General features: G+C 35.2%; 1 protein-coding gene across 4 annotated transcripts in view; it reads left to right on the top strand.

Annotated features, from left to right (window-relative positions):
• Positions 1–20,888, top strand: part of FERMT2 (FERM domain containing kindlin 2) — a 130,113-nt gene that overhangs the window by 31,658 nt on the left and 77,567 nt on the right. For all 4 annotated transcript variants that reach the window (XM_051977958.1, XM_051977959.1, XM_051977960.1 and 1 more), the window contains exon 3: positions 13,350–13,583. In XM_051977958.1, the coding sequence (XP_051833918.1) occupies positions 13,350–13,583 (234 nt within the window). The remainder of the gene's footprint in view (positions 1–13,349; positions 13,584–20,888) is intronic.

The following is a 20,888-nucleotide window of genomic DNA, read 5'->3' as shown; positions in this document are numbered from 1 at the left end:
AGTCCCTTCGATTCTTTAATGTGGATGCTGCTAGATCCTCAGTGATCCTTATTGTGGCTCCTCGGTATTTGAATTGTTTTTTCTGGCTGCTTATAGTCTTTTTTCCTTGGTCTGATAGTTCTTTAATTTAGCCACAATATTTCTTGGAGTTTTGATTTTGGGATCTATGTAGGTGATCGATGAATTCTTTCAATGTCTATTTTGCTTTCTGTTTCTATAAGAAACAGAGACCTGGGCAGGTCTCTTTGATTATTTCCTGAAAAATAGTGTCTAGGCTCTTTTTTTCATCATGATTTTCAGGGAGTCTAATAATACCTTAAATTATCTCTCCTAGATCTGTTTTCTAGGTCTGTTGTTTCCCCAAGTAGGTTTTTAACATTTTTTTTTCTAATTTTTAATTTTTTTTTGGTTTTGCTTGACTGATTCTTGGTGTCTCCTCAAGTCGTTCATTTACATTTGTTCACGTCTGATTTTTAATGAATTATTTTCATTTTTTTATTTCTTTTTATATTGTCCAGTTGAGTTTTTAAATGAGTTGTTTTGTTCTATGGAATTTTTTCCATTTCGGCAATTAAAAAAAAAATAATTGTTTTCTTTTTCCAACTCACAAATTCTGTTTTCCTGGGAGCTGTTTATCTTTTACAGTTTGCAAATTCTGTTTTTCACAGAGTTGATTTCTTTTTTCTGACTTATACTGACCTTCTTGCAAAGCTTTCCTTTCTCTATTTTTCATCTAGCTCTCTTTTAAGATCCTTTTTAATTTCTTCTGTGAGAGCTTTGTGTGATGGGGACCAGATCATATCCACCTTTGGGTCTAGAGACAAACTGTTTTTAGTTTCCTCACGGTTTGAAGTCTGCTCTCTTTCTGTATAGAAGCTATCAGTAGTTAGTGCCCACTTTCCTTTTTGCTCATTTTGAAAAAAACAAAAATAAAAAGTGTGGGGGTAGTGGAGTATTTCTAAGCGGCCTCTACAGACAACAGGAAGTGTCTGTGTAGGGGCAGTTAGCCACTGGGTGTACAGGAATTAGCAGTTGTGCTAAAATCAGAAGTAGTGGGCTTTGCTGGGACCAACTACTGCAAATGCACTTGGGATCACTCTGGTGCTGGGTGCTTGTGGCTAGATTCCGAGAGACTCTGGCTTTTGGGGTTATAGTCTTTACTCTCTGTGTTTATAGCTTCTCTGGCTTGCTGCCAGGGTAGAGTAGCTGACACTGTGATAAAGTTCTCTTGTTAGAGTCCTTACAAAGTGTTAACTCACTGGAATTGATAGAAACAATGCTTATGTACTTAAATTTACATCTTTGAGAGTTCACACATTAGTTCACACATTAGAGTTCCCAAGTCCGGGGAGATAGACAAGTTACACCTCCCACAATCCCACTATTGGAGGAGGAGTCAACCTTTGAGTTCACACCTCTAAAAGAGCATAAAAGGACAAGCCTCAGTCAAGAATCAGTAGAACTGGAGAATCAGAGTGAGGTGGAGGTTGAAGCTGGCAGAGGCAAAGGGCAAGGTGCAAGAGCTATTGGAACCAAGGAGGGAGATAGGCCTCTAAGAAAACTAACAGGCTATTTTGGAAGAGACAATAAAGAACTGAACTTTTAACAGCTGGCTGCATTTGAGGTGATTATTGGTCTTAACTGAAACTAAGGCTGCTTCCAGAAGCCCATCCGAGAAACCTGCTCCCAGAGAATGATTATATTTTAGAAAAAAACATTACATTCTCTCCCACCGATTTTCCACCAGAAGGGACCATGCCCCCCCTCCCCTCTGGTCTGCTCAGTGGGTGCTGTTTCCCAAACTCTCTCTGCCTTCCTGAAGTCTGGGCCTGGCCTAAACCCATTTCTTCCCCACGCACAAGCCAACAGATTTTTTCTGGCGAATTTCAACATTATCTTCTGTTGGTAATGTAGTGTTGTGTTCCCAATATTCATGAGTTCTGACAGTCAAGCACTAATTCTGAGGCTGAATATCTTTCAAATAGATTGAGGGAAAAGGAGAGTTTAAAAAGATGTGTGTGGCCTTCTCTGCCATTTTGACTCCTTCCTCCAAGAACCTCCTTGGCTTTTTTCATCAATGAGGTGTATTTCAAGACAATTCCAATAGACTTGGGATGGAAAGAGCCATCCACATTCAGAGAATGGACTATGGAGACTGAATGTGGATCAAAGCATAGTATTCTCATAGTATTCTCACCTTTGTTGTTGTTTATTTCCTTCATTTCTCATTTTTTCCCTTTTGATTTGATTTTTCTTATACAGCATAATAAATGTGGAAATATGTTTAGAAGAATTACACATTTAACCTAAAAACCCACAAAAAACAAAATCCAACATATATTCTTGTAGAGTGTTAAGTCTATTCCATTTTACACATAAAGATAGGGAGGGAGGAAGCTAAAGGGAGATAAAAGATGATATGCCATAATTAAATTCTGAGTTTCATAGCTAAGATACAAACACAAAGCTTGCTTTTCTTCCCTATTCCTCCTACTGTTACCTCCCATGATCATTCTCTCCCTTCCCTTTGGAAAGTTTAATTTTGCAAGATAAATGATTTTGGTTGTAGTTATAGCTCCTTTGCCTTCTTGAATGTCATGTTTTATGTCCTCCAATTCTTTAATTGTTATAGCTCCAAGTCCTGTGTAATTCTGATTGTGACTCTGATATTTGAATAGTTTCTTTCTGGGTATTTGTAGTATTTTTTCCTTGACTTGATAGTTCTGAAATTTGGTTATAATGTATCTTGAAGTTCTTATTTTGGGATTTCTTTCCTGAGGAGATCAGTGGATTCTTTCAATGCCTATTTTGCCTTCTGGTTCCACTGGTCCTCACGACAGTTTTTCTTGATAATTTCTTGAAAGATGCTATCTAGGTCCTCCTTTTGATTATGTCTTTCAGGTAGTCCAGTGATTCTAATGTTGTCTCTCCTGAATCTGTTTTCCAGGTCATTTGTTATTCCCATGAGGTATTTTACATTTTCTTCCATTTTTTCATTCTTTTGAATTTTGTTTAATTGATCTTTGATATTGGAATCATTAGCTTCCACTTGTTCAATTCTGATGTTTAAAAAGTTGTTTTCTTTAATTAGGTTTTGTACTTTACCATTTGACCAATTCAATTCTTTAAGAATTGTTTTTTTCAATGGATTTTTATATCTCCTCCATTTGGTCAATTCTGCTTTTTTTTTTTTTTTTAAACATTTTAAAATAGCTTTTTATTTACAAAACATATGCATGGATAATTTTTTAACATTGACACTTGCAAAACCTTCTGTTCCAACTTTTCCCCCTCTTTCCCCCACCCCCTTCCCCTAGATGGCAGGTAGTCCAATACATGTTAAATATGTTAAAATATATGTTAATCCAGTATATGTAGGCATATTTATACAGTTATCTTGCTGTACAAGAAAAATTGGATCTGGAAAGAAAGGAAAAAGGAAAGGAAAACAAAAATGCAAGCAAACAATAACAGAAAGAGTGGAAATGCTATGTTGTGGTCCACGCTCATTTCTCATAGTTCTCTCTAGTGACTCTCCTCATTACTAAACAATTGGAAGTAGTTTGAATCAATTCATTGTTGAAGAGAACCACATCCATTAGAATTGATCATTGCATAGTATTGTTGTTGAAGTGTATAATGATCTTCTGGTTCTGCTCATGTCACTTAGCATCAGTTCATCTAGGTCTCTCCAGGCCTCTTTGAAATCGTCCTGTTGGTTATTTCTTACAGAACCAATAATATTCCATAACATTCATATACCACAATTTATTCAGCTATTCTCCAGTTGATGGGCATCCACTCAGTTTCCAGTTTCTAGCCACCACAAAAAGGGCTGCCACAAACATTTTTGCACATGTGGATTCCTTTTCCTTCTTTAATATCTCTTTGGAATATAAGCCCAGTAGAAACACTGCTGGGTCAAAGGGTATGCACAGTTTGATAACTTTTTGAGTATAGTTCCAAATTGTTCTCCATAATGGTGGGACCCGTTCACAACTCCACCATCAATATATCAGCGTCCCAGTTTTCCCATATCTCCTCCAACCTTCGTCATTATCTTTTCCTGTCATCTTAGCCAATCTGACAGGTGTGCAGTGACATCTCAGAGTTGTCTTAATTTGCATTTCTCTGATCAACAATGATTTGGAACATCTTTTCATATGAGTATAAATAGTTTCAATTTCATCATCTGAAAATTGTTTATATCATTTGACCACTTATCAATTAGAGAATGGCTTGATGTCTTATAAATTTGAGTCAATTCTCTATATAATTTGGAAATGAGGCCTTTATCAGAGTCTTTGTAAAAAATGTTTTCCCAATTTATTGCTTCCCTTCTAATCTTGTTTGCCTTAGTTTTGTTTAACTAATTAATCGATTTAATTAATAAATTGTTACGTAAATTTAACTAATTAATTTAATATAATGAAAACCATCTATTCTGTGATCAATAATGATCTCTAGTGATTTTTTGGGCACAAATTCCATCCTCCCCAAGTATGAGAGGTAAACTATTCTATGTTCTTCTAATTTATTTATAATCTCATTCTTTATGTTTAGATCATGAACCCATTTTGACCTTATCTTAGTATACGGTGTTAAATGTGGATCAGTGCCTAGTTTCTGCCATACTAATTTCCAATTTTCCCAGTAGTTGTTGTCAAATAGTGAATTCTTATCCCAAAAGCTGAGATCTTTGGGTTTGTCAAACATTAGATTGCTATAATTGTCAATGCTGCTTTTTACGCAGTCTCCCAAGCTGTTTATTCTTTTTTTTCATAATGCTCTTATATCACTTTAATTTATTTTCTCAGTACTAGTCTTCCTCTCCTATATGATTTTTTTCCCTGTTTTTTTTTTAAATTTTTCATTGAGGCTTTTTATGTTTAAAACTTATGCAAGTATAATTTTTTCAATACTGATCCTTGAAAAACCTTGTGTTCCAGTTTTCCCCCCACCCCATTCCCTAGATGGCATGTAATCTAATATGTTAAGCATAGTAAAAATGTCTTACATGATTTTTAAGCTGTTTTTTAAGCTCTTCCATGAGTTTGTTTTGCTTACGAGTTTTGCCCATAGGTGCTTTGACATTGTTGTCCTCTTCTGAGTTTTTGTCTTGGTCTTCTCTGTCCCCATAATGACTTTCTAAGGTTAGGTTTCTTTTTCTCTTTGTTTTTTGCCCATTTTTATTTATTTATTTATTTTGTGGGGGGATGGGAGGAGCTTTCCTTTTCTTTAGATTTGAACTCTCTTCTCAGAGTACTGTCTCAGGCTTCTTGTACGATTGGTTGCAAGCCTTGACTGTTTACTTTGTGCTGCTCTGATGTTGCTCCAAGGTCCACCCTTGCTCTGGTCCTTTATTGAGGTGGTGCAATGAAGTGTAGTTGGTACTTCTAAAAGCTGTACTGGTCTGGCAGCTTACCTGGTGCTGAGCAGGGGTGCTAATGGTGGTGACTGGCATGTCCTAAGGCTGTTTCTGCAGTTCTCTGGGGCTGCACTGAAGCACATGGTGGTCTGGAAGCTGGAGGAAGCTGCCTTCCCAAGGCTATATCAAAATAGCACTTGGTGATTCCCAAGAGTCTGCTGGTTGCCCTAGCTATGCCAAAGCACTAGGGAGTTGGAGGGATGGGGAGAAGGAAGTTCTGGTATTAGAGTTAATTTGCTCTACCATACTGGATCTTAGAATCTCTTGCTACTAAGATGGAGTTTACGAAGGTGGAGTTGTCCTGGACTAATTACCCTCCCTCTCTTTCTTTCCTCCTTTCCCCTCCCCCCCCACCCTCCTTAATCTGACACTGACCTCTCCTACCAATCTTTTAAGTTTCCTGTGCTAACAGTTTGTTTCACCTCATCTCCTTGCTGGTACCACTAAAATGGCTTGGACTTTGATTTTATGGTTACCTGGAGGTGAACATAGAAGTTACGGCCATTTACTACTTTTTTTTTTTGGGGGGGGGGGTTATATTTTTTTCCTCTCCCACTACACTTACATTTTGAGGTCTATTTTAGCAAATCATCAGGGAGGATTTTCAGGGCACTTACTTCTGTGTGAAATTTTTCACCATCTGTTCGAAGGCCTTCATTCTTCTTGCCATTCTTGTCTACATTTTGTATTTCTTGTTTCATTTCTTCCAGATGCCCTTGAATCAGCCAGGGCTTTTTGTTGTTGTTGTGGTTGTGGTTGTTGTTGTTCTTAATCCTTTCGGGCTTTACCTGAAGTTGTTGTGGATCACTGTCTTCCCACCAATAGGTGTCTATTTATCCATTGCATCCTGGCACTATGTCTTTCCCTAAGGGAGATACAGTGTAACACTTAATTTTATGGGTTGTGTGTATTTGGTCAAATCTTAGCTTTGAGATAAAAGTTATTGAAAGATTCAGAGGAAAGAGTAGTTAAAATGTGATTTTTAAAATAAATATTCAGAAGGACCAAATTGGATTGCGTTTCTGAGTATAAGTAGTTGATTTCATAAAAAATGATAAAATTAACTGAATATAACAGCTAATTTTTGAAGTGGTTAGTACAACTGTATAGGATGTTTGGTATGTGATCAAAAAAAAAATTATTTCCCTTTCTGATATTATTATACAGTGGTTACTAGTTAAATTCCCCTAATGAGAGTTCTACCATAATTCTATGTGGAACATAGTAAAAGGTATTGAAGAATCCTTTAGTTTAGGAGGTACACAGATAAAAAGATAGGTTAGTGGAAATTGTCTTGGAGGCTATAACAAAGTTATAGTGCTAAAGATAGCAAGGTAAATGAGCATTTAGGAGTAGTCTATTGTCTGGAAATAAATTGTTCTTTACTTAGATATAATTAAGTTAAGTGCAAAGATCAAAAAAAGTGATCTTATGTCCATCAATTGGAGAATGGTTGAGTAAATTGTGGTATATGAATGTTATGGAATATTATTGTTCTGTAAGGAATGACCAGCAGGATGAATACAGAGAGGACTGGCGAGACTTACATGAACTGATGCTGAGTGAAATGAGCAGAACCAGGAGATCATTATATACCTCAACAACGATACTGTTTGAGGATGTATTCTGATGGAAGTGGATCTCTTCAATAAAGAGAGCCTTAATTGATCAAAGATGGACAGAAACAGTTACACCCAGAGAAAGAACACTGGGAAATGAATATAAACTGTTTGCATTTTTGTTTTTCTTCCCGGGTTATTTATACCTTCTGAATTCAATTCTCCCTGTGCAACAAGAAAACTGTTCGATTCTGCACACATAAATTGTATCTAGGATATACTGTAACCCATTCAACATGTAAAGGACTGCTTGCCATCTGGGGGAAAGGGTGGAAGGAGGGAGGGGAAAAATTGGAACAGAATAATGCAAGGGATAATGCTGTAAAAAATTACCCTGACATGCGTTCTATCAATAAAAAGCTATTTAAAAACATAAAAAAAAAAAGAAAAGAAAAGAAAGGAAGAAAATAGAGAAAGAAAATAAAGAGTATTTCCCATCCCCAAAAAAAAAAAAAAGTGATCTTAGTATCACAGTTTTTCCCTCACTTGATAAGTAAAGCAATCTTTTGTTTAGAAAAGTGGGACTGTTTTCTAAAAAGAGTTTCCTTTGTAAAGTGTAAGCTAATGTAGTTTGAAAGATATATGTTAAAAAGTTGATGAACTTTTTTACTTTGATATTTAAGGTAGTGTTTTGTTGTTGTTTTGCTATCATAGTTGTTCTGTCCTGAGATTTGTATCTCAAGATTTTTGAAAGTGGAAGAAATTGTGTCTGGCTCTAAGCATAAAAAAAAAAAAAAGTCAAAGTAAATTGTGCTTGATTAAAATCAAAATCAAAGAAATGAGTTCTTTAATTATTTTTGAGATTTTTTTATAACTAACTCCCCCCCCCCTTTTGTTTTAAATCCCACATTTTTTCCTGTAATTACTAGCTAAGCAGAGACCCTTAAAGGATTCTTTTGTTCAAAAGATGAATAGAATAAATGTTTTCAGTGAAATAAAGGATCAAGAAAATGAATCACTGGAGTACCAAGGAGAATGGGATTTTTGTAGTCATAAATCCTGCAGTTTTCCAAAGTTACCAATTCCTTTTTAAGTATTAATTTCATCCCTCCCCTAAAACTCTTCGATCACCATTTATTAAGGGTCTACCATGTAAAATAGCATTGTACTTGGCAGGATTGAGGCTAGGAACCAGTTTAGGTACAAAGACTTTTGAAGGGCTTTCAACCTAAAAGAAGGATAATAACTAGCTAGCTAGCATTTATAAATCTCTTTAAAGTTTACAAAGCAGCACACAAAAAAATTTCATTTAATCTTCACAACAATCTTGGGAGGTAGGTTCCATTTTCCAGGTGAGAAAACTGAGACCAAGAGGTTAAGTGATTTGCCCCAAATTAGCTAGCTAATAAGTGTCTTAAGACTGGATTTGAACTCAATTCTTTCTGACTGACACTGTCTATTTTGTCACCTGGCTCCTTTGTACACAAGTAGATTTAATACAAATTCAGATAACAATATAAGAACCTTTGAGGCTTTCATTTCTCTCTTCACCTTTCTTCAAGATTCAGTTCGTGTGTCACATAGGGTAAACCTTTTTTGATTTCCCTTTTAATTACTACTGTGTCATCAAATTATCTTTAATTTATTTATCTAGACTATAAGGACTGCATTCTTTTCCGTTTTTGTATCCCCAGCACTTCTAGTAGAGGTATTCTGTATGTTGTCATTGTGTTTTACTACACAAGCTTAATATGGGCTTATTGAATTGAATTTTCAAATGGAAAGGAGGGAATCAAGAAAGTATTTATGGATATATAATTGAACCTTGAAGGAAGTAAAGAGTTTCAGTACACAGAGTGTCCTGTACAAAGGCATATTTATAGTAAGATAGAATGAATTCTGGGAGTAGCTTATAATTTTCTTTGGCTAGAATATGGAGTGCCCAAATGAGAATGTTAGCTATCTCAATGGATAATAAGATCATAAATTTAGAACTGAAAAAAATCTTGGAATTTATGTAGTTTTATATATTGGGAAACTGAAGATCATGTAAGTTAAATAATTTGTCTAAGGTCACATAGATTATAAAAAGATCTAGCTATTGAATCTAGAGCATTTTTCTCCAAATCCAGCCCCTTTTCTCACTTCATTCTGTTATCCCAAGGTCTTCTCAGTGCTAACCATCTAGTTCTTTGAACCAATCTTCTTACAGCTTTGTCTCAGGCCCTTTATCACTCTGCTTGCTCTTCAGTTTATCAATATGGATCCCAGATAAAACTACTTTCATAAAATGAAAAGTAGTAATGATATTAATCCATTCAATTTTGAAAAGTGAATTCAAAGTCACCAGTTACCCACATTTTTATCAAGTATTTAATTGTGAAATGTTGCTTTTCCCAAATCATCTATCTTCTTAAATTATTTTGAACAAAATATTAGGATTATTTTGAACAAAATAATATACAAACTTTAGCTTGGAAAAATTGCATAATTAAGTTTTCAATAATTATTGATTAGATTATTTTTCAGTTAAAGTAGAAACAAAATTTGAACCTCCCCCTCGAATAAAATTAAAACCCATCCAAACACTGTCTTACAGGCTAATCATTCTTATCTTCCCATAAATTTCATCAGAGGACTTAATTGGAAATCTAAATCCCTAGAGGTAGTCTAAATTTTCTAGGAGTCCTAGAAGCCTCAAACTTTGATATCACTAGGAAAGTATTTGTTCATGAACGTTTTGAAGCTGGAAGTTTTGGTTAAAGTTATCTAAGAATAAATGTGCAAACAGGTATTTATATGATACTCTGAATAAATATATGAGCTTTTCTCCCTCAAAAATGACTCTTTTTATTTTGTTTTTCCATATGATAATCTTTCTAATATTTGGAGACAGAAATCAGTTCCCTTCCACAAAATTATGGAAATAGGAATTAGAATATAATATTATAGTATAATATAAATTCAGGGAAGAGTAAGTTGGCTATTTTGATTGGCAAGTAATATAGTCACAGCTGTGTTTTAGGAAAACCATTTTGTCAGCACTGTAGAAAATAGATTGGGATGGGTGGGGAGAAACTTGAGGTAGGGAGATTAGAAACTATGACAATAGTTCAGTTGAGAGTTGAGATACTTCTGGACTAGGTAGTGACTTGTGTGAATATAGAAAAAGGGAAAAGTCCATAAGATATGAAAACAGTATTAACAATACCTGGCAATAATGGGGTGTAGAATAAGAGAGAGCAGACTCCAGGACTCAGAATTTGTGAACCTGGATAAAAGGAAGGATGGTGGCTAAATGACAAAGAGAGATTTGGGGGAAAATATATAAAATGCCTGGAGTTAGGAATACCTAAGTTCGAATTTGGTCTCACTTAACTAATTGTATCACTATGGGCAAATTATTTACACTGTTTGCTTCCATTTTTTCAGTTGAAAATGAGTCAGAAAGAAATGGCAAACTAGTATCTTTGCCAAGAAAAATTGCAAATAGGTTCACAAAGAATTGAATATTTAAATATATGGGCTCACATATGATTGAAGTTGGAGAATTAACTAGCTATGACCAAATTATCACTCTTTGCTGATGATATGATGGTATACTTAGAGAACCCCCGAGACTCTACTAAAAAGTTATTAGAAACAATCCACACCTTCAGCAAAGTTGCAGGATACAAAATAAACCCACATAAGTAATCAGCATTCTTATATATCACTAACAAAACCCAACAGTTAGTGTTATAAAAAGAAATTCCATTTAAAGTAACTACTGATTGTATAAAATATTTAGGAATCTATCTGCCAAGGGAAAATCAGAAACTTTATGAGCAAAACTACAAAACACTTTCCACACAAATTAAGTCTGATCGAATCAACTGGAAAAATATTAAATGCTCTTGGATTGGGCGAGCAAATATATAATAAAGATGACAATACTACCTAAATTAATCTATTTATTTAGTGCTATACCAATCAGACTCCCAAAAAACTACTTTGATGAACTAGAAAAAATAACAACAAAGTTCATATGGAAAAACAAAAGGTCAAGGATTTCAAGGGAATTTAAGGAAAAAAAATCAAATGAAGGTGGCCTTGCTGTACCAGATCTAAAATTATATTATAAAGCAGCAGTTACTAAAACCATCTGATATTGGCTAAGAAATAGACTAGTTGATCAATGGAGTAGGTTAGGTTCAAAGGACAAAACAGCCAATAACTTTAATAATATAGTGTTTGACAAACTCAAAGACCCCAGTTTCTGGGATAAGAACGCATTATTTCACAAAAATTGCTGGGAAAATTGGAAATTAGTATGGCAGAAACTAGGCATTGACCCACACTTAACACCGTACACCAAAATAAGGTCAAAATGGGTTCATGACCTAGGCATAAAGAATGAGATTATAAATAAATTGGAAGAGCACAGGATAGTTTACCTCTCAAACCTGTGGAAGAGGGAGGAATTTATGACCAAAGACGAACTAGAGATCACTATTGACCACAAAATAGAAAATTTTGATTATATCAAATTGAAAAGTTTTTGTACAAACAAAACAAATGCAGACAAGATTAGAAGGAAAACAATAAACTGGGAAAACATTTTTACAATCAAAGGTTCTGATAAAGGCCTCATTTCCAAAATATATAGAGAATTGACTCTAATTTATAAGAATTCAAACCATTCTCCAGTTGATAAATGGTCAAAGGATATGAACAGACAATTCTCAGACGAAGAAATTGAAACTATTTATAGACATATGAAAATATGCTCCAAATCATTATTAATCAGAGAAATGCAAATTAAGACAACTCTGAGATACCGCTACACACTTGTCAGATTGGCTAGAGTGACAGGGAAAGATAATGTGGAATGTTGGAGGGGATATGGGAAAACAGGGACACTGATACATTGTTGGTGGAATTGTGAACACATCCAGCCATTCTGGAGAGCAATTTGGAACTATGCTCAAAAAGTTATCAAACTGTGCATACCCTTTGATCCAGCAGTGTTTCTACTGGGCTTATACTCCAAAGAGATACTAAAGAAGGGAAAGGGACCTGTATGTGCCAAAATGTTTGTGGCAGCCCTGTTTGTAGTGGCTAGAAGCTGGAAAATGAATGGATGCCCATCAATTGGAGAATGGTTGAGTAAATTGTGGTATATGAACATTATGGAATATTATTGTTCTGTAAGGAATGACCAGCGGGATGAATACAGAGAGGACTGGCGAGACTTACATGAATTGATGCTAAGTGAAATGAGCAGAACTAGGAGATCATTATATACCTCAACAACGATACTGTTTGAGGATGTATTCTGATGGAAATGGATCTCTTCGATAAAGAGAGCTAATTCAGTTTCAATTGATCAAAGATGGACAGAAGCAGCTACACCCAAAGAAATAACACTGGGAAATGAATATCAACTGCTTGCATTTTTGTTTTTCTTCCCAGGTTATTTATACCTTCTGAATACAATTCTCGCTGTGCAACAAGAAAACCGTTCAGTTCTGCACACATATATTGTATCTAGGATATACTGTAACCTTTTCAACATGTAAAGGACTGCTTGCTATCTGGGGGAGAGGGTGGAAGCAGGGAGGGTAAAAATCGGAACAGAAGTGAATGCAAGGGATAATGCTGTAAAAATTTACCCTGGTATGGGTTCTATCAATAAAAAGTTATTTTTTAAAAAAAGAGCGAGAATTAGCTAGCTATGTTCAAAGAGTCATTACAATTTGAATATTTTCTATAAAGTTATAGAAAGGGAAGGTGGGGGATATGCTGAGAAAATTTGAGATTCATTGAGTATTTTTTTTTTTAATTTTTTTTTTTTTTTGCAAGGTAGTTGAGGTTAAGTGACTTTCCATGGTTACACAGCTAGGAAGTGTTGTGTCTGAAGTCAGATTTGAACTCAGGTTCTACTGACTTCAGGGCCATGCTAAACCAGCTATCCCTCATCAAATATCTTGTAAAACGTAATTGAAGATGCTACTAATCCACTAAGATCATAATTCCTTGTTTTTAGTAGTGACTCAGTAATATTTATTTTTAATATAGGGAAAAGACCAGTAGACTTAGAATTAGAAAGACCTGGCTTTTTTTTCATCTACCTAATACTTACAGATTATGATTCATAATCTTCAATAACACACTTCAATTTCATCATGTTAAATGGGGATTGTTTTTGTTCTACATATCTCATAGAATTGTTGTGAAGAAAGTGTATTTACTATACATAACTTTATATAAATTATCATCATTAGAGTAAATAGGGTTTAAAAATTATTTTTCTGAGATACTGATTTCTCTTTTATGAAATAATCTTAATGATCTTAGGTGTCTTTCTTTTTATTTTCTAGATGTAAAAAAAGATTGGTCAGATCATGCCTTGTGGTGGGAAAAGAAAAGGACTTGGCTACTTAAGACTCATTGGACCTTGGATAAGTACGGTATACAAGCTGATGCTAAGCTTCAATTCACTCCTCAGCACAAATTGCTTCGCTTACAACTTCCAAACATGAAGTATGTGAAGGTGAAAGTGAATTTCTCTGATAGAGTGTTCAAAGCTGTTTCTGACATCTGTAAGACTTTTAGTAAGTATCACTTCATTTCTCTTGTTTAAAATGCCCTAATATCAGGATTCTGTATTTATCTGCCAAGTGGTATTTAGCTGACATCCTTTTTAATAGAGAAGTATCATGGAATAGGAGATAGAAAGCCAATAAAGACTGAGTTCAAGTCTTTCCTTTCACAATTGAATGGTTGTTTGACTCACATTACTCTCTGAGACTTAGTTTTAGACAGTGAATAGACATTATAAAGTCATGAGTCTGGATCTCAGGAGAAATATACTTTTTCTAGGTGTTGGATTTTGACCCTATTCCTTTATTTCTTTATTGTCATGTAAGATAAATAATTATTGAAGGAGGGTGAAAAGTCAAGGAATGTATGAATTTCATTAAACTGTGATGCAAAGAATTATGGGCTTGGAAGCAAAAGTCCTCTGTTTAGGTGTGTCAGCTGTGACTTACTTAACTTCCTTGTGCTTCAATTTCCTTGAATTTTCTAAATAAATGTTTTTGTTGATGTATTTTGCATTTTAATATTATCATAATTTCCCCTAGCATTCATGATTCGTCTCCTTCCAAGAGAATCATCTCATATAATAAACAACATTAAAACTATACAACAAAAGAGGGGGGAAAATCAACATTAATTGATCAGTATATATTAAGGAAAAAAGCCCAATAATCTGTATCACACTTGCGTACCTCTTCTGCAAAGTAGTGGAGTAGGAATGTCTAATCATATCTCTTTTGAATTGGACATTTTTGCAGAATTCACTTTTGGTGAATGTGTACATGTGTTATGGTCATTGTGTATATTTTATTAGACTCTGCTTCATTGTATCAGTTTATGTAAATGTCAAAATGCTCTTCTGAATTTATCACATTTGCTATTTCTTATAATACAGTAATGTTACATTACAGTCATGTATCGCAGTAGTTTATTTGTTGCCTGATCAATAGGTATCACTTTGTTTCCTATTCTTTGCTCACAAAAATTTCTACTATAAATATTTAATGTTTATAGGAACTTTATTCTTATCAATGGTCATTTTGGAAAACAAGTTTGGAATTATTCAGAATGGTTTTACTGATTCACACCTCCAACAATATATATTAGTGTATTTATTTTCCCACAATCAGTTCAACTTTGACTCTTGTGATTTTTGTCATGTATGTCACTTTGCAGTTTCTAAAGTGAAAAATCAGGGTTATTTTTGACATGAATTTCTCTGACTATTAGTGATTTGGAACATTTTTTTCCCTAAATCTCAGTAGTATTTTATTTTTTCAAATACATATATGGATAGTTTTCAGCATTTGCTTTTGTAAGATTTTGAGTTCCACATTTTTTTCTCCCTCACTCCATTAATTTCCCCATCCTCCAAATAGCAAGCAATCTGATATAGGTTATACATATATAGTTTTTTAAACATATTTTCATATTTGTCATGTTCTGCAAGGAAAATCAGATCAAAAGGAGAAAACCATGCGAAAGGAAAAGCAAACAAACAAAAAGATTAAAATAGTATGCTTTGATCCTCATTCATAGATCTCTCTTTGAATAAGGGATGTTCCATCCCAAGTCTATTAGAATTGTCTTGGACATCCCAGAAGCAGCCGGAATCAGTCTTAGCAAAAGTCTTTAGTCTTTATTCTTGGTCTTTAGGGGTAGAAGTGAAGGGGATGGAAGAGAATCTCCACAACCGTTTTCTTCCTTGTCCACTGCAAAGAGTGACTCTGGCTAGTCTTACTCCACCCCCTAGTCCCTCCTACAATCCTTTGTATACACCAGTCATTGAGCCAGCACGGATATTGAAAAAGACCATTTTCCAAGCACATGCCCATAGAATATTGTCCAATCGGTAGTTAGCCTCAAGTGCTCGGCATTCCTGACCTCAGTGCATTGACTCAATAGTTTCAGCCCTCTATAAAACTCTCTTAGCTATATTATGTGATATGGTTTTTCATTTTCTATCAGCTATTTTTTAATATATGGAAAAACTTAATTAGCTATATAAATGTCTTAAAGTAAACAAATTTCTTTCTCTTTGAATTACAAATGGGATATTTTTTTCTTTCTGGAAGGCTTTTTTTCCTTCCTAGAAAAAAGATTATATATGAAACAATGAGTCTGACAATACTCCCATGCTTCTAACTCAATTTTCCAAGGAATCTCAGGTATCTCTGAATCTAATTGTTTATAATCATTTATATTTGTAATACATTATTTTTTTAATTCCTCTCTCAAATGGGTACCCACCTGTTTCCAATTCTTGCTACAACAAAACATGCAACTATAATTATTTTTGCCCATATAGGTTCTTTTTTTTTGCGGGGGGGAAAGGGGAAAGGAGTGGTTAAAGGGAGTTCTTTTTAACAAGATCATAGAAAACTACATCGAAGCTCTAGACCAGAAAAAACTAAAAGGGAAAGTCTACCAGAGATGAAGTGTTGTCACCCTTTGACAGATAGTTGTTGGACAACAGGTATGGATAGAATTATACCTTTTCAGATATAAACGGTACATAGATTTGTTTTGTTCAACTTTACTTATTTGATAAGAAGGAAGGTTCTTTGAACAGGAGAGTAATTGAAAAGTAGCAATAAAATTTTTTTTTAAAGAAAACATATATAAAACAAAAGTTGATGGAAAGAAGTTGAAAAATTACATGGGAAGGCACCAAATATGAAAAAAAGTACTTTTATAAATTAGAATTTTAAAAAATATTTCACATAAAGATTTGTAATCTTTAAATTCAGAGCTAGTATTCAATTTCTACATTCTTTGAAAATAAATTATTATTCAGAAACTTAATAATCATTTGATGAAATAGAATATCTCATTTAATAATGTTTTTAGATATTACATATAGCAATACATAATGCTACATATAGTAATTTATTACAAAACAATTACTATGCAAAATGTGACAAGAAATTATGCATTTTGAAACATTTAACAATGAATGACTACAAATATTATGAAACTCTTCTAATGTGATATCTATTTTTTTAGTTTTCAACATTCATTTATGTAAGATTTTGAGTTCCAAATTTTTTTTCTCTCTCCCTCCTTTCCCTCCCCCCTCCCCCTCAAGACATCAAGCAACCTGGTATAGGTTATACAATCTTTTTTTTTTTTTTTAACTTATATAGCTTTTAATTTACAAGATATATGCATGGGTAATTTTTTTCAGCATTGACAATTGCCAGACCTTTTGTTCCATTTTTCCCATCCTTCCCCCCATCCCTTCCCCCAGATGGCAGGTAGATCAATATATATTAAATATGTTAAATGTAATATATGTATACATATCCATACAGCTATTTTGCTGCCCAAGAAGAATTGGACTTTGAAATAATGTACAATTAACTTGTGAAAGAAATAAAAAATGCAAGCGGACAAAAACAGAGGGATTTGAAATACTATGTAGTTGTTCACACTCATTTACTGGAGTTTTTTCACTGGGTATAGCTGGTTCTATTCATTATTGAGCAAGTGGAACTGATTTGGTTCATCTTATTGTTAAAGAGAGCCATGTCCATCAGAATTGATGATCATATAGTATTGTTGAAGTATATAATGATCTCCTGGTCCTGCTCATTTCACTCATCATCAGTTCATTATACAACCATTTTAAATATATTTCCTTATTAGTCATGTTGTAAGGAAAAATCAGGGGAAAACAGCTGTGATGACCATGATAGCACCCCAGATACTTCAGAATCAGCCAGACTCAGGCTAAGCAAAAAGTCCTCAGTCTTTATTCTTGGTCCTTAGAAGCAGGATTGAACAGGATGGAAGCAGAATCTCCGCAACCGCCTTCTCCTTCGTCTACCGCCCAAGAGCGACTCTGGCTAGTCTTACTCCACCCCCTAGTCCCTCCTACAATCCTTTGTATACACCAATCATTGAGCCGCGGATAGTGGAAAGGACCATTTTCCAAGCATATGCTGATAGAGTATTGTCCAATCAGTAGTTAGCCTCAAGTGCGCAGCAGTCCTGACCTCAGTGCCTCAACTCAATAGTTTCAGCCCTCTACATCTCCTGCTTTCTTTTGTTTTAGAACACAGGTGGTCACACCATCCCTGACTTCTCAGGATGGTGAGAGCCCCCAAAAAGAGGTGATCACGCCCTCCCTGATTTCTCAGGAAAGGAGGAGAAAACACCAAAAAGGAGGTGAACATGCACCCCCTAATTTCTCAGGAAGGGAAGTGTGAAAGCACTAAAAAGGAGATGAGCACACTCTCCCCAACATCTCAGGAAGGGAGATGAAAAGCACCAAAGGGAAGTGGGGATTGCTAGCGGGTTTCTGGGCTGAAGGTTCTTATTAGAAACAGGTATGCACAAACCCATCAGCATGGGAGATATTACACAAGCACATAACAATAACACACAGGCTATTAGTGATGACTCTCCCCACAGTCAATGCAGGATCAATGTGGTGCAACAAACATGAATTGTATATGCAAGTAGTGATATAATTAACAATATAAATTAATTTGGTATCATAAGAGATTTCCAGAAGTCCTAGAAGAAGGGTATGTAAACAACAGTCACACATACGCCTTCTTCAGCAGCCAAGAGATAGTCCAAAACCAATCTATCGTCCATTGCTTCACATGTCAGGGAATCCAATGATCCCTGCAAGTTTTTGAAGTCCTGCAACAGTCTTATCTTTTCTCTGAAAATCCAATGATTCATGAGGGTTTTGAAGTCCTATAACAATCTTAATCATGTCTCAAAGAATCTAATGATTCTTGAGGGTTTTGAAGTCTAACAATTTTTGATGTCCATGAGTCAAACACCATAACTGCCATGCTCTTTCAGTGGTGGGCACAGTTAGCAATGGAACCATCTGATGTTTCTTGGATCTTCTCCTTTGTTTCAAGGGTCTGCTCTGTCTCTCTCCAATGGACAAGGTGAATATGGCTTGTTGGCATCCATCTGATTCCTTCTCCATCTGTGGAGATAGAAGCAAATCCTGTCCTCCAAGCAGTTAATCTATCTGGTCCCTTCCATTCACCACATTCTGTGTCTCTCTACATCACCTGGTAAAGATAGTGGAGCTGCTTGCACTGGACACTGCCCTTCTGGTGGGTTATAAAACTTGCCTGCGGGAACCAGTGCATCTTTGTCAAAAATCAAGAAATTAATAGTATAAAGAGCTAGATTTAGAAGTTCTCTAGGATTACCTGTCGCTCCCCCTTTCTTTTGTTTTTGGAGGAGCGTCTTAATGTCTCTCTTTCTCCTCTCTACTATTGCCTATCCTTGAGGATTAAAGGGTATGCCAGTGGTGTGTAAAATCTTATACTGTGCACAAAAGTGTGCAAAATGTTTAGAAGTATATGTAGGTCCATTGTCTGTTTTTATTGCTTATGGCACACCCATAATTGCAAATGCTTGCATGAGGAATTCAATGACCACTTGGGCTGTCTCTTGCTGCTAGTATTGCAAAAGTGAATCCTGAAAAAGTGTCTACCACAACATGGATAAAAGAAAGACGACCAAAAGATTTATAGTGGGTCACATCTATTTGTCAAATTTCATTGGGTCTCAGACCATGAGGGTTTTCCCTGGAGGCAATGTAGGAGCATAGGAAGGAAGGCAAGCTGTATAGGCTTTTACTATGCTCCTAGCTTCCTCTCTTGTTATTCCAAATGTAAAGCTCGAGCAGCCTGATGATATTTAAAATGAGATTCTTCAGATTCTTGAAATAAAGGAGTATTAACCAGCATAGTTAGAAGGCTATCTGCTTTTGAATTACCATTAAAAATTGGACCTGGATGTTCACTATGAGAGTGGACATGCAAAATAGAAATCTTAACCTGGATGCTTTCTTACTTGCTCTTGAAGTTCCTTAAACTTAAAATTAGAGCTACAAATTTTATTTGGGCTGTGGCAATTCTTTGTACCACACCTACTGAATAGGCCAAATCAGATATTATATTTATATCTCCTGGATAATAAGTAAGAGCTAGAATGATTGCATATAATTCATTCTGCTGAGTGGACTGAAAAGGAGTTCTGACTATTCTCTTTATAGTTAAGTCATAAGAGTATACAGCACAAATATTATGTTTGGATGCATATGTACAGATAGTTGGTCCTTTAAGAGGAATTTTAGAAACTTTTTCTTCAAGAATCCATCACCAATTATGTAATAGTCTGGCTATTTTTAATGGAGACCCATGTGCAAAATTTGGAGCCATGGCCAATAAAATTTGCCACTCTGGGATGGTTTCACAGCATACATTAATTTGTGCATTAGTATAAAAGGCATATATCTTATCAGGTCTTATCACAGATAATTATACTGCTCGCTTAATTGCCTTTAATAAAATTCTAGCCACAAGCACTGGGTAAGAAGTAAGGCTTCGATCTGGTTGTGCCGGGAGGTTCACCCACTTTATCACACTGTCTCCTTGATGAAGGACTGCCTCTTGTGTAGCTAAAACTGTTATTTCCAAGGGTTTTTGAGTGACTCTTTCACCCACATTGCATAAAGTCAGTTCAACTTCTCTTAAAGTCTCTTGAGCTTCTTTTGTAAGCTGACGTGGTGAGTTTAAAGCACTGTCTCCCCTTAAAATGTCATATAACAGTAGTCAAGCCTAACACTGGTCACATCCATTGGATATCTCCTATCAATTTCTGAAAGTCATTTAAGGTGTTTAACTTTTCTTCTGTTCTTAAGGAAAATTTTTGTACTGCGAGCACCTTAGGATGTACTTCATATCCTAAATATTGAAAAAGAGCGTGTCTTTGAATTTTTTGTGGAGTGATGTGCAATTTGTAGTATCTTAGTGTTTCCATGGTCTTTTGTAGACTTGCTTCTAACATTTGTTCTTCAGGTGCACATCCCAACATATCATCCATGTAATGTAATAACATAACTTTTGGAAATGCTTTTCTTACTGGAGTAAGAGCAGCAGCAACATACATTTGACACATAGTAGGGCTGTTTTTCATTCCCTGTGGCAAAACTGTTCATTCATATCTTTTATAAGGCTCAGCTAAGTTAATGCTGGGCACTGAAAAGGCAAATCTTTTCCTATCCTCCTTACCTACAAGGATAGAATAGAAATAATCCTTAATGTCACCCAAAGAGGCCATTCTTAAGGCAATTGAGTAGGAGATGGAAGTCCAGGCTGAAGAGTTCCCATAGTTTCCATCTGTTCATTTACCTTTCTTAAATCAGTCAGCATCCTCCATTTTCCAGATTTCTCTTACAACAAATACTGGGGAATTCCAAGGACTTAGAGAAGGTTGTAAGTATCCTTGGTCAAGTTGCTCCTGTACTATATCTAATAAGACCTGAATTTTATTGC

The sequence above is a fragment of the Antechinus flavipes genome, chromosome 2 (genome assembly GCF_016432865.1).
Source record: "Antechinus flavipes isolate AdamAnt ecotype Samford, QLD, Australia chromosome 2, AdamAnt_v2, whole genome shotgun sequence".
NCBI lineage: Eukaryota > Metazoa > Chordata > Mammalia > Dasyuromorphia > Dasyuridae > Antechinus > Antechinus flavipes.
The sequence above is the reverse complement of the archived record's forward strand: the minus strand, read 5'-3'. Positions and strand labels throughout refer to the sequence as shown.